At 39.6% G+C, this 19013-nt stretch overlaps 1 protein-coding gene across 1 annotated transcript; it reads left to right on the forward strand.

Annotated features, from left to right (window-relative positions):
• Window positions 1-352: 352 nt before the first annotated feature.
• LOC145438141 (4-galactosyl-N-acetylglucosaminide 3-alpha-L-fucosyltransferase FUT6-like) lies at window positions 353-17982 on the forward strand. The gene is made up of 5 exons (XM_080315518.1): window positions 353-2736; window positions 11993-12197; window positions 12704-12892; window positions 12962-13146; window positions 16325-17982. Exons 1-5 carry the CDS (start codon window positions 2580-2582, stop codon window positions 16906-16908), a joined length of 1320 nt encoding a protein of 439 aa, XP_080171644.1. The 5' UTR covers window positions 353-2579; the 3' UTR covers window positions 16909-17982.
• The last annotated feature ends 1031 nt before the right edge of the window (window positions 17983-19013 follow it).

Genomic DNA, 19013 nt, shown 5'->3' on the forward strand with positions numbered 1-19013 from the left:
TATAGATACTACTCTTCGCCCACATGATCAGAGTTAGCGGTAGTGCTGGTGAAGGATGATGAGTTCGAAAATACTGGGAGCGTAATTGCACATCGTTCAGTCATGTTCATGTCCTACCGATAAGATTGTTAATCAGCCTTATGCCGGTGCGCACCACGGAGCTTTATAAACACCCCACATCCAGTGGTTTCCAACCTTTTATGGTCGCGACTCCATCTCTAATTTAAAAATGTTCCGTGACCCAGATCAAAATTTTACGTGCTGATTACAAAAAGAAGTCAGCACCTTTGCCCAGACTTACTCACGGGCTATTTTGGAAGCTGATTACGTTCAACATATTCGCAAACCCCAGAATAAAGGCAAACGACCCTCCCCCACCCACCCCCGTTTGTAACCACTATATTTGACTAAAGCATTTAAACGGCCTTAACGATCTCTAGGAATATACCGTTCTCCTATAATTGCGATTTCAATTTGGCTTATTCCAGTAAATGAAGGTCGTTTGTATTTATATTTTATGGCAGTTTTTGCGAGGGTGGTAGTCTCCATATTAAAATAAATAAATGTGATAGTAAATCGCGCGCAGCGCGAAGAAAAATATCAAACATCAGCATAAATATTCCCAAACAATATTGTTTTTATGCTGATTTACGAAAAAAAAATTATGAGCCTACGTCAAAATTCCGGACATTTGGCATATTTTAGAAATTCCTCCCAGACGCTAGTTTGAACAGTGAACTTCCAGACATGTCCGGGAAATTCCGCACGTATGACAACCCTATACTATACGGATTCTGCAATAAAAAAATTTGGAAAATTTTGTTAGTTCAGCAGTACCTTAAGGCCTTAAAAAGCGGGACGTTTGGCTGACTGGTCGGGACGCCGGGACAAGACGTTAAAAAGCGGGACTATCCCGCCTAAAACGGGACGTATGGTAAGCCTATCCATCTATATACTCCAATTTTAAAGCCCAGGTCCTTACTTCTACATTATTAATTTTGCAAAGTGAGTCAAATCGTCATAAAGCCACCGGGTAATGTAGCTAACTCCCGTATCGCGAAATAATATGTCAACAGCACACCTATTTTCGGCGCTATTAATAATTCTGTGTTCCTGCAAATTGGAAGCTATCATCTACAATGGGTGAACTACAGCAATCACGTATATGTTTGTTTGTTTTACTTTACATTTACACCATAGCTTCCGACTTGTAGCACGGCTCAGTTCTAGGCTTTTATGAGACACCGCTTATACGGATGAGATGGCGAGGAGGAGCCTTGATAAACCTCCAACACTTGAGTAGGAATTCCTTAGTCGACGTCGGTCGGACTCGAACCCGCGTACTTGAACTTTTTTGAAAAAAATAAAAGAGTTTTGTCTACTCTCACCACTTTTATTCAGCTTTGAATCAAAGCTACATGTTTTTCACACTTCGGATTTTGTTAAGTAACAAAGATTGCCCATTTTCCGATCTTTCATTTGCTAATTCTCCTTTAAGTAGATATGGCAATGTCCATAAGTCGTAATTCGCTTGAGAGAGGAATATATGAGTGTTGCAAAGCAAATACACAATATCATAATATCACAATGCTGTATGAAGAACATAGCCACAAGCTTCGAGTAGATTACATGAAACGTACATTGGCGCGAAGAAAAATAGTATGTTTCTAGATATTGAATATCACTTGAGAAATATATTTTCTGTATTTTGTACCTGTTCGTCACTTTTTTCGTTTTCGTTCGCCAGTGTGGAAAGAATTTCCCATTTATATCATTTGCAAATTATAACACCATCGTTCTAAAATAGTTATATCAATGAAGTTAACCATCATATCCAGTTATCAGTGTCATATATTTTCAATAATTAGCGTTGTCTCTATGCAAACTATCTCAGAGGCCTGTGTCACGATGGAAACGCGTAGAAAAAAGCGTAACTCTCCCTTCAGGCATGCCTGGAACATGACTTCGGTAATGCTGAAGTGACGAAATTTACCATGGTAAATAGCCTACTATGATTTCCAAAAGTGACAGAAATTCAATTTGGTTGACCGCGGCTTCGGCTGATTGGAATTGAGCGAAATTGGTGTAAAACGTTTTAGGCAACCTCACGAATTAACAATTGAGCCAATGAAATTTGGAAACTTTTTTTGAACACCCACAATATACAATGTACACTCGTGTATTTGCACATATACAATATACTTGGCTGTATAGGTACCTCCTACCTTTCAAATAAGACCTTGTCGAAAGCGCGATTAATAAATGAATTAATATTAATAATTAGTTGTCATCTATGAAACGCAAATAAAGAATGCGCCCGATAAAATAGACCCAGATGTCATGTTTTCAAGTAAAAAAAAAATTCATTTGCCTTATTTTCGTACAATGACAGGCAGCTATGGTATTTTGAACATATACGATGCATATTGCTCCGTTGTATAAATAAGGAAACGGCACTATAAGTCATATAGTTGAAATATGCGGGCGACGAGCAATCTATTCATCAATTTAATTGTTACAGACACTACATATAAGAGGAATAGAATAACAGCTTTGATGGTTCGAGAGTGATACATAAAATGAAAACATTCTCGAATCACTGCGGCAAATGGTCGGGGATAATATGTTCAAGTACACGCAGGTTGTCCTCTTTATTCCTGTTGTGTTCTTTGGTCTTTGTATACCTTTGGAACCAAAGCGGGCCGTCTCTTGCTGCATCCCACATCAATGAAAAGGGTGAGCAACATTACTATATTATTATTATATTCTTTATTCACAGTAAAACTGGTAAATACACACATAATCCGGGAAGCAACCTGCCCCCAAAGGAAAATGCCGGAATTGAAGTAAATTTTTAAAATTTCAGTAATACATTCAAATTGTTATTCCTATGCAATACATGGAGAAGTCAGATAACAGAATTGCAGCAGATGAAGAATTGGCAAGGGTTACAGAGCAGAGGTAGAAATGATTGAAGATGGAGAATCGAAATTACAGAAATTATGCTGTGATTCACAATGTAATTTTAGTCCAATGGTGCATTCAAGGCCTTCCGAAGAATGTGCACAGTGCCCAATAATGTGATCTTTTGGATCATGTCGAATCAAACGTTACCCGAAATTTGTTGGATATGTCTCATGAGTTTTTTGCTTACGACCCCTGTAGCGCCAATGACTATCGGTACAATGTTTATTTTGCATCGCCACATTTTCTCACATTCCATTTTGAGGTCTGCGTCTTTGGAGAGTTTTTCTGATTGTTTTTGCATGATGTTTTGATCAGCTGGGACAGCCAGTTCAATGAATAAGCATTCTCTTTTCTTTTTTAGTTTGACGATTATATCCGGGCGGTTGCTCCTGATTTCGCGGTCAGTTATAACTGGTACATCCCACATAATTTTTGCTTGTTCGTTTTCTGTCACTGGTGCTGGGCTGTAATCGTACCAATTTTTTGTCGAAGTGTTGATGTTAAAATGTTTGCATAATTCAAGATGAATGTAGTGACCAATCCTATTGTGTCTCCATGTGTATTCGGTAGCTGCAAGTGCACCTCAGCCGGACATGAGATGTGCTACAGTTTCATTTTGGTTGTGGCACATTCCAGAGGTGGTCAGTAACGAAGTACTTCTACTTTTTCGAAGTACTCAAGTAGTTTTCCTCCACTTCTAGTACTTACTCAAGTAGATTTTTTTTTTCGCTACTTCTACTTCTACTTCGTAATATTTTGTGAACTACTTACTTACTTTTCGCTATTTTCAGTTTGTCAAGTAGAAGTAGTCTAATCCCCCAATAAGAAAAATAGCCGACGGAATTTCGAGGCTGTTTTCACGTAGTACCAACATTTAATTTGCATAAAAGTGATTAAATACCCAAAATTTTCGTTGCGAGATAGTGCAGTGGTACAACCCGCAGCTGCAACACCAATAGGTGCGGGTTCGAGTCCGACCGAGGTCGAATTCCGATACCTAAGTGTTGGAGGTTTACCTAGGCTCCTCCTCGCCACCTCATCCGCGTCGGCGGTGTCTTACAAAAGCCTAGAGGTGGGCCGTGCTATAAGTCGGCGGTTACGGAAATTAGGAAGAATATCGGCCTGGTGTAAATGACCATAGTAGTCGAGAAACACCCATGAATACCCCAAAACAAATAACAAACAAACAAACAGTAGTTATGGAGTGACAATTATGTTTTAGCGAAAGTATCACTGAATATAATTTCGATACCGGGTTGCGTTCACACAGCATTGTCGCCTATATCAAATATTTCATCACAGTAAGTATGGCCCCCGTAACCGTTTCGCAATCTAGCAATTACCTATTATACCTAGCAGCCCATGACGTGTCCTAATCTGGAAAAGTGGACTTTGACTCTTTTAACGTTAGGCCTGTTTTAGCAGACTACCGTTGAAACTTTCTGGACAAAACACATGAAATATATTTTCCGCTTTTTAGAAGTAGTATTTGTATTTTTCTTTCAATTACAAATATTATTCGTCGAGTTCTAATTATAGTTTCAGTTCTTTTGTCTGAAGAACATACATGTTGAAGTATAAAAGCAAGTGTAGTAATGCCTTATATTTTCCGAAAATAAAGCTATGCACTATATGGCATTTTACGTACTGCCATATTTTTAATTAACGTATACTAATCGCGCAAAGTGTTAAAGCCGTATCCGAAACAACTTTTCCGTATTGTTCTTCGACTGAACTAGGGGCCTTATAATATTGGGGAGGGCGCCATGCCATGATATTATCTAAATGTGGTGTTCGAGTAAACAAAGGATTAGTATCTCATTTCCATATCAATTCTATCATTTACATCCCATGATGTGGGCGACTGCTTATTCTGTCAAAAATTGACACCTCCTGGGATGCATCGATATGAATCACCTTCCGCATAGCTCCATTTGCAGCTTTTGACAGTCCATGCGAGCGAATTACGATCGTTTTCACAACTACTTACTTACTTACTGGAGTAGATTTAAAGTCAGTCAATTCTACTTCTACTTCAAGTAGTTTCAGGTTGCTTATGTAAGAAGTACTTCTACTCGTATTTGAGTAGATTTTTTCGTCGCTACTTCTACTTCTACTTGAGTAGCTTTCTTGACTACTTTGACCACCTCTGGCACATTCTGCATTTGCCGTCCGTGTTTTGCTTCAGAATTCTTTTACGATAGTATTTTGTAAGAAGCGATTGGTCTTGTGCTGCGAAAATGAATCCTTCGCTTGCCGGTTTCAGGCCAGAGCTGGATAGCCAGGTCCATGAAAGCTCGTCTACATGGGGCTGTGAAGTTAACTTCTTGTGCTGTCCATGAAGAGGCATCGACTCCCATATTATTATTATTATTAATTCAAGGCATTCAGTGGCGCTTTTAGCCTTTTTAGGCCTTGTGCACCACGGCATGGATATTGTACAGTTCAATGACATTGTCTTTTTCAGTATCTTCGACATCTTCTTTTTGCATCGTTCTTCAATTGCTTCGTAATCGTTCACTTTTCATTTCACTCTTCACGCCTCATCGCACTCTCCCATGCATTCAACTTCGGGTCTCGGATGCCGACTTTTTACAGCGTGGCTTACTGGGTTTCTGGGCTTTTAAGGACACTGTTAGTACAGCGGGATCAGCGATGAGGAGCCCAGATAAACCTTCGACACATATAAACTAGCCCGAACAAGGGTTCGAACCAACCACCATTGGTGTCGCAGCGCAGGCGATTTACAAACTGCGCCACTCGCATCCCCAACATTACTCTGTTATAGGATATCTATTTGATGCGAAATTAGTCGAACAGACACCTTAATCTGATTAGCGAAGTGATAGCCATATATAGACTTGTGTATCGTTGATTTCAGATTGGCACGTCATACTTCTGCTTCTAATACGTCATATTGTTTGACTTATTAAGTTGACTTTCGCTATTTACAGTTTCAATTAGAAGTATCATGTTCTTCCAATAAAAGATAGAGAGAGATACCAAGACGTAGAAAATAGAAATTCGGGGGCTGTTTTGCGGAGCGTCCAAATTATTCGTCACGCTTATCCCTAAATATTTAATGGAGTGGCCAATATGTTTCCACGAATGTCTCGGTCAATAGAATTTATGTAACGGTTAAATGGTTCCTATGTGCGAATTCAGGCTGCATAGTCGCCCGTAAGGCAGTTTCATCGTGGTAAATAGAGCTCAGCAAAACGTTTGAGATTATATGATCTACCATATTTTCTGCTGCCTTTCGTAATTGTCCAAAGCAATGATGTGGTACCTGATACAAGTTACTCGTATCGCCAATCATCTTATCATGTGTTATTGTATAGGCTTAGTAATGTGGCGGCGGGCACCATACCATCACATTTTACAAAAATAGGTACCGTGTGGCTGAAAAAGTAGAGAACCACTGTACTGTAGGAAATATATCTTTAATGAAATTGAAATATTGATCTCCTGCAGGGGGTGTAGCAACACAAACTGAGTTCCCTACACAGTCCACATATGTTAGTTTATAGCAGTAGTTTTCAACCTCAACACGCCCTCTTTATTATAGTGACAAACTTCGCGACCCCTTATCCTCATATCACAAAATCCAACCGGGATGCTAGCAACCCCAACAGATTGTTTGATGACATGGAAGGTTATGACTGTTGATGAGATAATTCAAAAATATTAAATTCGTTCGATATATATGGGGAAACACGCGTGAATTGGAGGTAAATCGCGCAGAGCGCGAAAATTTTTCAGTTGACCTTTGCGCCCCCCTTTAGATGCTTTCACACGCCTCCCTCCCAAGGGGGCACACCCCCAGGTTGAGAACCACTGGTTTACAGGTTTTGACGATCCATGAGAGCGTATTTATGACTGCTTTTCAAAACTGCTTACTTATTTGAGTAGATTTCAAAGACCGCAAATGCTACTTGAAGTAGTTTCGAAACGCACTACTTATTCTACTCGAACGTGAGTAGAATTCTGTTTCCCTACGTCCATACTTCTACTTGAGCGGTCTCCTTGACTACTTTGACCCCCTATGGTTCTATGTTGCCCGTGCGTGTTGTAGTGTCTGAAAATTTTTGTCTCCAATTTCGACTGGCCTAACTGGTTCGAAACATCCATATAGTAACTCTTATTAGCAGATAGCATAGTTAATTCAACTGTGTGTTTATAAAAATGCATACGGTATTTCAAAAGTAAGAACCGATAACCTGGATATCTGTTAAAAGGACAGTCTAAGGCAGAGATGTGACCAGCCTGAGATTTTTGTGCTGCTCGCTAGTCATTTTCACTCCGCGTAGTATTTTGATCTTTGAATCATAACCTAATTAAAAGTACCAGTCAGGGGCGCAGTATAAGTGGGCTATAGTATGTGAACTGTTAGGTTATATAAATCGGAGTCTTGCGAGCATTTCACACTCTAATAATTTTAAAAATAACTTGTGTAGCAATACAACTTTTTACTGCTATTTTTTTTAATTAAATGCTAATTTCTCATGATTTTAGTGCACCGAAAACTTGCCCTAATGGTTTGACTGTTCCTGTTTTTCGATGATTGCAAATGGATAAGTCATTATAAAACTTCAGATGACTTGATCTGATCTGCGTGGAGTCTAGAGCTGTGGTTATCTGAAACGATTTTCGAATTGATTGCAGATTGCAGTGATTGTATCCTTGTTATAAAGGCCTTTATATGCCGGGATATCACATATACCAAGGAACGGGAACCTATGACTCGCGAGCCATATATATTGTCGTCTGGGTATAAGATATGGCTCTTTGCGATTTTTTATTTTTTACCTCATTTATCAATATTGCCGCAACGTGTTGGACTGTTGATGTATTTACATCACTGACAGAATAATTATTCTCGAGACAGTAAAAACATGTTTTTGAAATGTCAAGACCGCGGCGTATTCAGGTTTAGGGGCTCGGAAGACATTTTCAAAGTTCTCAAATTTGAGTTGCTGTTGTGCCGGCGACCAATATCTCTCGCGAATGCAATGTATCCGCTTCGAAATCTTGGATTTTACGATACGATGATTGATCATGGAGAATCGCAGACATGGCGACGCCAGAATGTCAATGCCGTTTTCAAATACACGATGTCTTCCTGATCTGCTGCGTCAAATGAACTGCCGTAGAAGTGACATTCACAATTACAAATTCAAATTAGAAACAACACCATAGCGATTTCCACGTTATTGCTCGGTAGAAGTAGCTTTTTAGTAACGCCGCTAAAATGTAGGCGTGCAGCGCAACGTTATACGTTACATCCGAATACTTTGAAAATTGATAAGTCGATCAATATTTAGCTTTTGGGAATCAGTGTGACAATTCCATTCAAATATTATCAGTTATAAATTCAAAGCTATTTACGATAAATTGCACCAACACAAGAAATGCTTGGCCCGTCCTGTGCCTTACCTCTCTTTTCACGCTATATTTTTGAACAATAAATATTCAAGTTGGGTGATTTTGAGAGTAAAAATGTTCAAAATCTAGTCATTCATGAACATCGATAAAAAATACCAATAATCATTGAAAGTTTCACAATTTTCGTTCACTCATCCTGACGACAGGTGAGTCACTACCTCACTTGCCTCCCCTTACCCCACGTTACTGACTATCACGCACATTACAGATGGGTGTGTACTGCTGTAGTGACCGTGTTTTGCTCCTACTAAGCATGATAAGTGCGAGTTTTCACTGAGTAAATATGGCGCACACGATAAACCCCAAGGAGTGAGTTTGAATTTGTGCTATCATGACGTCAAGAATTCAATTGTGACGTAACAGTTGATTGACAAGTATGGCACTTTGAGAGTTAAAATCTAAAATATAGGGCTAACATGGCTCTTCGGATGAAAACGGCTCTCGGCCACTGACTTATACAGTCGTTATATTAATTTAAGCACTGTTGGTCAAAGTGACGTAGTCAGGTTTCCGCTCGATTACCTAAACCTTTCGATGCTACTTCCAGCTGAAGTGGAACACTGACATAATAACTAGGGATGGTGTGAACCTCTGAAAGGTTCAGGTTCGTGTGAACGCGAACCTTTTTGAAAGGTTCTGTGTGAACACGAACGTGAACCTCATGACGTCACGTGACGTCATATTACTAATTCCAACCCTATCTTTCAATGAAGTGATAGCCTATATTAATGTACAATTATATACATAATACTTAGCGACGACTCGTGCCACATAATGCCACAATGCCAAAGTACATATTGGCGTTTTAAACGTCGCTAAATGTATCAACTGAGGCAATTGAGGGATGTAATACTCCCATAAAATCAATATCTTCCGTCGCTTTGCCAACAATTTCGACGAGGACTTACCAGGAAATATAAGCTTACGCCTCAACGGTCTAGACCAGACAGGACAATGGATTCGGCGTCTGAGTATCGCTACATTGATCTTGAGCTGAGTGTAAAACGGCTTTCCATACTTGCTTTAAATATTATCGCATTAACAAGGTATACACTATACAGCAGTAGCCAACACCTCAATGGCACGGATTTAGTGTTAATGATGCAGTAAAGATATGGAGTCAAGATTGACCCCGTACGCCTGCAAGATTATGTTTCATTAGAAAACGATATCAATCTCATTGATTGGTTGAATAAGAATCATTCGCTGACTACGTATTTCGCTCATGATGTTGTGTGATTGCGGGTCAAACTCACAACAGAGAGTCAATAAATATTCACAAACGGAAAGCTGGATATTTCGAGCAAACTTTTGTAACAAAGCAAGTAAAACTCTTGAGATTGTCAAGGTGCATGCTCGTTTAGTGTTGATTTTTAATGCTGCCAGCACCATACATAGAGTTTGTAATATTGTAATATATGAAAAAGGTTCACAGTGCAGAACCTACCAAGGTTCTGTTGTGAACGCGAACCTCTAAATTTCCGAGGTTCACACACAGAACGCGAACGTGAACCTCACGTTCACACCACCCCTAATAATAACAGTACTAAGTAAGAAGTAACTATGAGTAGATTTGGTCGAACTTTTAACAGAAAATTCGGAGTGGCTACTTTTGAATTTGCAGGGAGCATCTTCACGACTAATGCATAATCACAAATAATACTATAAGTAGTTGTATTGTCGAAAATATGTACTGTACAGGACCGTAACACAGAGGTCATTCCGCGCAGTTGTTATGAAAATTTCATTAATGACACTATATTTCGAATTTCTCTTACCACAATTTTCAAGTTTCCAACGTGCAAAAAGTAGTTTAATAACTGGTTGGTGGTACAGAACTTGAACACAGCTTTTAACAGTACATTCATATTTATTGACTCGAAGAACTTTTCGCGTGCCTCTTATCAAGAGCAACCGGCACGATAAAGGATATACAGAACAGAGATGGATTCAAAACCAAATGGCGAATTGTGACGCAATAATGCAAATTTATAAATAACATGAATGGAAATTCAGCCATAGCAACAATGCAGCGTATATAGCAACAAGAAACTTGAAAAGTAGAGCGCGTGAGGTATAAAATACAAATACAATGAGACAATGCAGAAACACAGAGGAAAAAATTGAACAAAAACACGGACGAACAGCTAAGCAACGACAACTAGTGTGAAATTTTAAGATTATACAAAAATTCTTTCTGGCGACAAAGGACCGGGTTGTTTAGTTTGATGAAAGTGGATTCCAAAGCAGTTAAATGAAATATTGATCTACCGGAAGCCAACATTCACTGGTCATTATGTTAGGTGGAACTCCTTTTGCCCGAAAAAGCGTAAATTAAATTTGATCTCCACCCTTGTGCATCGAGCACTTATGATTTGCTCTAAAGACAAATTGTCCACAGAATTAGATTGGATTAGATCCATTCTGTCCAAAAATGGATATCCCGATTGCATCATTGACTCTGCTATTGCGGAGAAAATGCGCAAATTCAGACAACCTACAGTTTTCGGCCCTAACAAATGCCCGGTGTACATACACCTTCCTTGGCTTGGCTCTGTTTCTAATAGATTCACCAAATCAATCAGATCATGCGTCGAATCTTGTTATAACACTGTTAATGCGAGGATTGTGTATACAACAAAACAAATTTTGCCAAACACGCGAAAGGATGTGCTGCCTGCTTTTCATCAAAGTATGGTAATATATGAATACAAATGCCACTGTGACAGTCGGTACGTGGGACGCACATCCCAACGCTTGCTAGAACGTATCAAACAGCACGTTCCTAAGAGGATAAGATTGGCATCGCAGTCCCCTGATTCTGAAAGTGTCACTCAGCAATGTAAACACGCATCAAAATCCCAATCGTACAGCCAAGTGTTGACAAGCAGTTCTTCAATTGGCCAGCATTTGATCGACAACCCGTCCTGCGCCTTGAACTATTCAGACGACATGTTTTCAGTTTTATCCAAGGGTAGATCAATATTTCATTTAACTGCTTTGGAATCCACTTTCATCAAACTAAACAACCCGGTCCTTTGTCGCCAGAAAGAATTTTTGTATAATCTTAAAATTTCACACTAGTTGTCGTTGCTTAGCTGTTCGTCCGTGTTTTTGTTCAATTTTTTCCTCTGTGTTTCTGCATTGTCTCATTGTATTTGTATTTTATACCTCACGCGCTCTACTTTTCAAGTTTCTTGTTGCTATATACGCTGCATTGTTGCTATGGCTGAATTTCCATTCATGTTATTTATAAATTTGCATTATTGCGTCACAATTCGCCATTTGGTTTTGAATCCATCTCTGTTCTGTATATCCTTTATCGTGCCGGTTGCTCTTGATAAGAGGCACGCGAAAAGTTCTTCGAGTCAATAAATATGAATGTACTGTTAAAAGCTGTGAAAAAGTAGTTTGTCAACACATAACCAGTTCAGTAAGTATGTATTGCAAGTTGGCAAAATCTACTTGGGTATGCTATTATGAAAACTTAGAAGTACCTTTCGTGCACACCACGTGTAGAATGACAGCAGGAGTCGCAGTATCATGAGTTCTTCTATATGATCACTATGTACCATTTCAGATGAAACTCCAGGTGAAGCGAAACGTCCGAAGATCGTGTATTGGGCGAAGCCGCGACACAACATTGTTTGGAAGTTTACCGACCTGCCGAATGGCGATGGAGGATGCGACTTATCTTTTGATCGGGAAGATGCAGCGACAGCGGACGCCTTGGTATTTGTTATGAAGACTTGTAAACCAAACGACCTGCCCCCGTTGAATTTCAGGTATAGATTCCGTTGATGATGAGTGCTTCGTTCATTGATATATTTGTTGTTATTACCAGTTTTAATTCAGCACCATTTTAACTCCAGTGCTTCATATAGAGCCCGACCGATATCGGAGTTTTAAGTTGATGACTTCATCTTCACTAAAAATAGATACCGATAGTCAAAAGATATGGTATCTGACTAGCTTAAAAGCGCATGTCCAAAGCATCAGTGCATTTATTTGAGCAGCCTTTACCGCCATTGCTATGGTGGCATAACGTTACATGGAAAGACTGCATCTGCAAACCTAAGCTATAATAAATAGATCAATATACCCAGCCTCAGCCTCAGCATCATAATTCTATGAATATCTACTACTTTGCTGTAATGTGACGAAATTAATTTTTGACCTCCAGTCCTGGTCGATACCGATATTCTCACAAAGTGTGAACCGATAAGTCGGTCGGGTTCTAGTTTTGTATGCTGAGAATCAGCATCGGCCTTAAATCCATTTCCATTTTCAGAAGGGCGAACCAGGTGTACGTTTGGTATTCACGCGAGTCCCCATGGACATCGAAACACTTCTACGGACATAGTCTCTCTGAGTACGATGGTTACTTTAATTGGACCATGACCCACCGTGCCGATTCAGATGTAGTCGCTCCTATGTGGCCAATACCCGCCTTGGATTACTTTTTATACACAATAGGCAGGTGAAGACAGCATTCATTACAACCGTCATGGTCTGACTGTCTTACTGACGTTATTGGTATTCGCCGCAGGACCGAAGATATGATAGACCGAAGTATGGCGGATAATGCGAAATTGACCGTAGAAGATAAAAAATCGCAAGTAACGCTTTTGCTGAAGAAGAAAACCAATCTTGCGGCGTGGATTGTCAGCGACTGTACTAACACAAAAGGCGCAAAAGCGCGAACAAAAATTGTCAGAAAATTGGAAGCTGCAGGTTCGATATCACAACCGTATAAGCGGAATGATTGTTATAATTCTATAGAATTGCAAATATATGCTGAAACATTAAACAATGATAGGATTGGAGAATTACGTTGTTTTGATTGTAATGGAATTTCCCGTTTTGCGGCCCACCAAACCCTTCTTATCCTTCATTGCTGTTCGCCACACCCATAACTTTTGATCACGCTGATCTAACTACTATCTTTGTTACCTGCTAAATGTCTAACTTAACTAACTACTAAGGTAACCTGAATTAACTCATAACTACTCCAAGTATTTGTTGCAGTCAAATCCGTGTAAAATTGCACTTATTTTTAAAAAAGTTGCATTCATGAACAAGTTCCTTGAAATTATCACGGTATGAGATACTCGAATCGTTCCGTATCAAAGGCACTGTAGCAAAACTCAATGTGGGCGACTTCAACAAAATCAATAGATGGAAAAATTGACCCGGTGAAAAAATAATTTTCGGCGGTCTAGCCTGAATGTACGTCAAATCAGAAAAGACCTCAAATTTGATCGGCAGCAGTTAAATAAATAATCAAGCGATCTATACGTACGTACATAGAGTGCTAAATATTTCCAGTAAAAAGTTGTAAGTTTCATAGTTGCATGAGAAACCGAAAAACTTGCAAAAAGTTGCATGAAAAAAATGAAGAAAAGTTGCAAGAAGTTGGAGTATAAGATTCGTCCAAACTGCTTAAAACACCATACTGCATAACTTCTGAGTATTTAGTAAGCTACCGTAAGTTGTAAAAAATTTGCAAACGTTGCAAGAACTTGCCCTACTCATAACCCTATATTGAACTCAGAAATGTAAAAAGTATGGTTCCAGGATCAATCTTTCCTGGGTCGTAACAAGTTTTGAAAAATTAAACGAACTTGGACCTTGCATAACGGCCCGCTTCAGTGAGTGAGAAGGGGATTCTATCCTTCGAAAAACGTAGCATATGGAGACATTTTTCTCCATGTGACAGGTAAAGTATATCAAGTGGGATTTTCCTGAGTTTCTATATTATAACAATCCCACCGTACGTGTGTATATTCGGTAACCAGGTTTGGTCGATGCAACCCTATTCCATTTCGGATGTTGGTTTGGCGTAAGCTGTGGCTGCAGCCCAATGAGTGCAAAATTTGCTATTCTCTGGAACCTTTCGCTACGGCAGGTGGGCAAATGCGCCATGTGTACCGAGTATACTCGCGTCTCAGATACATAGCAAAAAATCGAGAATCGAAGAGAAAAAAAATTGAAGAAGTTATTTTTTTTATATGCGTAATAATAGGGATAGTGTGAACGCGAGGTTCACGTTCGCGTTCTGTGTGCGAACCTCAGAAATTTGATGGTTCGCGTTCGCAAACGAACATTGGTAGGTTATGCACTGTGAACCTTTTCCATTTATTACAATTTTCCACTTTATTATAACTAGGGCAGGGCACAATGATTCGAGTACTCGAATCTGCATCGAGTACCAATTTTAATGATTTAAGTCGAGTAGTAAAATACGGTTTTTTAAGTACTGAGATTATGCGCTCCTCGTCACTGAAAGTTAATTTATCAACGAGGATTGTAGTTTCGATAGTATTTTTCACTGTAAAAACCTTGAAACCTTGATTAGTCGTGTCCCAGCATGCGAAAAATATAGTAGAAAGTTACGAACGTTGCTGGAAATAACACATTTCCGAAATACTGATCATCCCATTACATTGTCACAAAGTTAGAAGCAATCGGTACGGTTGAAAAACTACTAAAGTATCCTGAAAGTGATGGATAACAGACATTATATTCATGTGGTGTCATAAAAGGTAGATATTTGAACTTTGACGTATTACATTCTGTTATGAAGTCATAATGATTCATTCTCGAATACTCGACTCAACTCTAAGCAAATTACGTGATTTAGAATCAAATCACTCAGGTGCTCGATTTTACCCAGCCCTAATTATAACATATTTTGTTGAAATTCCTTGCATTTCAACTTCGGTCCAATCTCTGCATGGCGCTGCCAACACGAAATTAAATTCACCACTAAACGAGCATGCATCTTTCTCTTTTCAAAATTTTGTTGGTTCTCTTAAAAAAGTTTGCTCGAAATATTCAGCTTTCCGTTTGTGAATATTTACTGACTCTCTGCTGTGAGCTTAACTCGAAATAAAAACAATTATGATCAATGATGGACATCAACGAAGTTGATATTCAATTGAATAGTATATTCATATTGAAATGAACCCGACTATTTTCGGCTGACGCTCGTCAAGGGTATATCGTCGGGTTATATTTTTCATCTGAACTAGTCACACACAATGTACAATGCGATGTCATGAACAGATAGGAGGATTTCGAACGTCATGCATCAGTAGCGATACTTTACTCTAACATCCACCTCGGCCTAGAGTGCTGGATGTCACAGTTCTTTTCGATGTTGATCTTTTTTGAAGCCGCGGCCCTTTCTACTAGTTCTTTCCATACCTTGTGAGTGCTTTCTTTCGTCGAGACTTTTTTGGGCTTTTTTATCGCCGTGAGAACGGAAGCGGCGGGGAGGAAGAGCCCAGATAAACCTCCGACGGGAATCGAACTGGGCCCGTCAGATTAGTGGGCGCTTATCGTTACCACTACGCTATATCCCTCGTCAGCAACTAGTAGAGAATGGAAAAGAGCATTGTATATTAACAATCGGTAAAGTTATCAAAACGTGGTTGTTGAACTGCGTTGCATATTTTCATCTCGATATTGAAGTCATGCGGCCCACGGCCTCTACGAATTTTGAAAAGAAGCCCGCGAGCCGCTCAGAGCTAGCGACTCCTGGTCTATGAGATCATATTCAACGGTAGAGCTGATATAGGGGGTGTCTTCGAAAATTAAGAGAATTGATAATTAAAGGCGATACATCTTCGGTGGCCCATTATCACTATTTCCTTTGTTGCATGTTGTCATTTCATGACCTCCCATAGGGTTTATCAATGTAGTCAAAATATTAGAATCGTCAAATTCACGAGGAAAAACTTCTGTGAGACGCACACGATTCCAAATTGGTGTTTTTGTACGAGGCAATTTCTTTTTCTCAGCAGTTCGCATATACAATGTGGGGCGTAGATCGCAAGGAAACTACTTTATTAAAATCAAAACGACAAATACAATTGACGAAATGTGATGAGGTCTTCATCTTTTCAAGGTCTCAAACTGTCGAAGTACGGAAAGTGTGTTCACAATCCACTCTCGTTCAACTTGAGCGTGCTTTTCGAAACTCTATCCACGTACAAGTTTTATCTCGCGTTCGAGAACTCACTTCATTGTACCGATTATCTCACGGAAAAAACGGTTTACAATGGTTTCATGTCTGGCGTCGTGCCGGTGATACACGGACCATCGAAACAAGACGCGGAGAAGCTGTTACCGAAAAGGTCTTACATTCACGTGGAAGACTTCAAAACGCTGCAGGATTTGGTGGAATATTTAAGTTACCTTGATCATAACGACACTGCGTATCAAGAGTATTTTAACTGGTGGTTGGATCCCGGCGCACAAACGTTTCCCAGATACGGCTTTAATTTTGGTGCCACATACATACCGCAAATTGCAAATTTACCGCAGTATTCACACGTTCACGTGCAAGACGATTGGTTAGAAAATGAAAGGTTTGGCCTGTATCATTTGTGCCGCCGGTTGAAGCGTGGTGATCACATTAACCAAAGGCACACGCTCCCAAGTTTAGCTGATTGGTGGTATGGGTCTGAGCCACCGGAATGTAAGCAATGATTTGGCCGGATCATGTTTCAGCATTGGATGATTATTGTTGTCAACTATAGAATGTCAGTATTACGAAGTTGTTCTTGAGGAAATCGACAGATGCTGGTGCTGATAGTCGCTGCAAAAACGTCGAATGTTTTAGTCATTACTCATATTTTCCGTTTTTTAACTAACACTTTTTACAGCCAGACTGTACAGAGCAGACCTGGGCAAAGTGCGGCCCACGGGCCAAATGAGGCCCGCGAAAGGTTGCTTGGAATTCAAAACATAAAGCTTGCTTTTTGAATGACTAAAACAATAGGCTGTATCAACTCAACAGGGAATTCGTTGACTTTAAAGCCTGTTCAATAATATGTCACGATTACGCTGCCTACGCTGCTCGGCGCGATTTATCCGACACTTACAGTTATTGCTCTGTGTATTGTCCGACTGCGATATTTCAGAGTTCGCTCATCAACAGCCATAACCTTCCATGGCATCAAGTTATCCGCTGGGATTGCTAGCATTCTTGTTGCTCTTTTTTTATATTTTGTGATATCATTATAAGGTGGCGCGAGATTATTCACTATTATAGAGGGAGGCATGCCCAAAAAGTTTGAGAACCACAGTTTTGGAGTATTATTAGAAGCATATGGATGGATAGGGGTTTAAAGAGAGTTAAAATGTGTCATGTTCAGCCTTGTTTCGAATCATGACGGCAAATAGATATTTTTTCAATTAACAGTCAATTTTTCAGTACCTGACGTGAACACATTCACTGGGCAGCATTTATTAACAATGTAATTATAGAAACAAAATTAAAATATTTCGGGGAATATAGCTAAAATGTTTCACTGGGCCCGCCAACGGATTTTTGACTTCTCATGTGGCCCGCGGAGGAAAATATTTGCCCACCCCTGGTGTAGAGTCAAGTGTACCTGTTTGATGCGGGTGTGATCAGACTAGTTGACCCTCAAGTTGGTATCGATCATTCCTATCTAACACTGAATACTGTGCATGCATATTTTCTGTGCCACCCTTATTGCCGTCTGTTGTTATGTATTTTAGTTGGATGAAAATAAAGACTCTCTCTCTCTCTCTCTCTCTCTCATGCACATTGTTATGTGGTAGGATTTTGGTAATGTATGCGGCTCATTGGAGGCTTTTCCTGGTGGCGATAACCTCGTTGGAATATATACTATGCCACCTGCACACTCCGTAATGGAAAAGACGTACTTTATTTTTCTCCGGAATGTTTTTGCGGTATTTACACCGATCTTTGCATATGCATGCCATGAGTACATGATATGCATGTGCCGCTGGACAAGGAAGGTACAGGTACAGCCTTGTACGGCTCTGTAAATCATTCCTTTGATTGGCATATAATAACTCGCCTCACAATGCGGCGAAACAGCAGACTTTCGAATTTCTACTATAGTTCTAAAGCTAAGTAAGATTTGCTAACGACGATGGCGAGATTTATCAATAAATCTCGATATCGAACTACAGATACAATTAATAATTAATATTGCCTGGAGGTAAATTGTGTAATCAGTGAAAACCATTTTTTGGTTATTGAACACGTTTTCGCAGAACTTGCGTCGGCATATACATATCTTGTGATTTTACTGTATTGTCCCATTCGCACACCATTCAAAATTAACCCTTCTTCGCTGTTGACACAATCTTTATTTGTAACAGGACGAGCTCATGCGCGCGAAAAGAGCTTTGCGATTTGAATAATTGACGCGTGCCAGTGACTAGTAAACGTGTAATTCTACGTTCAAAAATTATCAAAATACAGACACAGAGCCGAAAAAGCTCTTTGTCATCTGATCGTCTCGCACCAGCTAGTTTCACGACCCTAGACTCCCCTCCCTAGTATCCCCTAGTATCTCAACGGCCTCAACCCGTACCAGGAATTAACCATTTTTTTATAATTGCCATCACAGTTAAACTCACGTCTGAAAATCTTTTTCTTTTCTCAATTTAGATATTAATTTAATTATGTAGGCGGGTGTATCTAGCTTGCAATGAAGAAATCCAAGTGACACCAGAAGAAAAAAGGAATGTTCAATAAATCTGCCTAAAAATATTCGACTTATGTTGGTATACGAAATTAATTAGGATCCACT

The sequence above is a fragment of the Botryllus schlosseri genome, chromosome 4 (genome assembly GCF_051294905.1).
Source record: "Botryllus schlosseri isolate E-star chromosome 4, Bs_hap1, whole genome shotgun sequence".
NCBI classification, from domain to species: Eukaryota; Metazoa; Chordata; class Ascidiacea; order Stolidobranchia; family Styelidae; genus Botryllus; species Botryllus schlosseri.

Bases quoted from the DNA above. Each gene is read 5' to 3' on its own strand.
- LOC145438141 (XM_080315518.1), top strand. From the start codon at position 2,580: ATGAAAACATTCTCGAATCACTGCGGCAAATGGTCGGGGATAATATGT. The intron at 12,893-12,961 runs GTGAAGACAGCA...TATTCGCCGCAG, and splicing joins TTTTTATACACAATAGGCAG to GACCGAAGATATGATAGACC. The intron at 13,147-16,324 runs GTTCGATATCAC...CATCTTTTCAAG, and splicing joins CAGAAAATTGGAAGCTGCAG to GTCTCAAACTGTCGAAGTAC.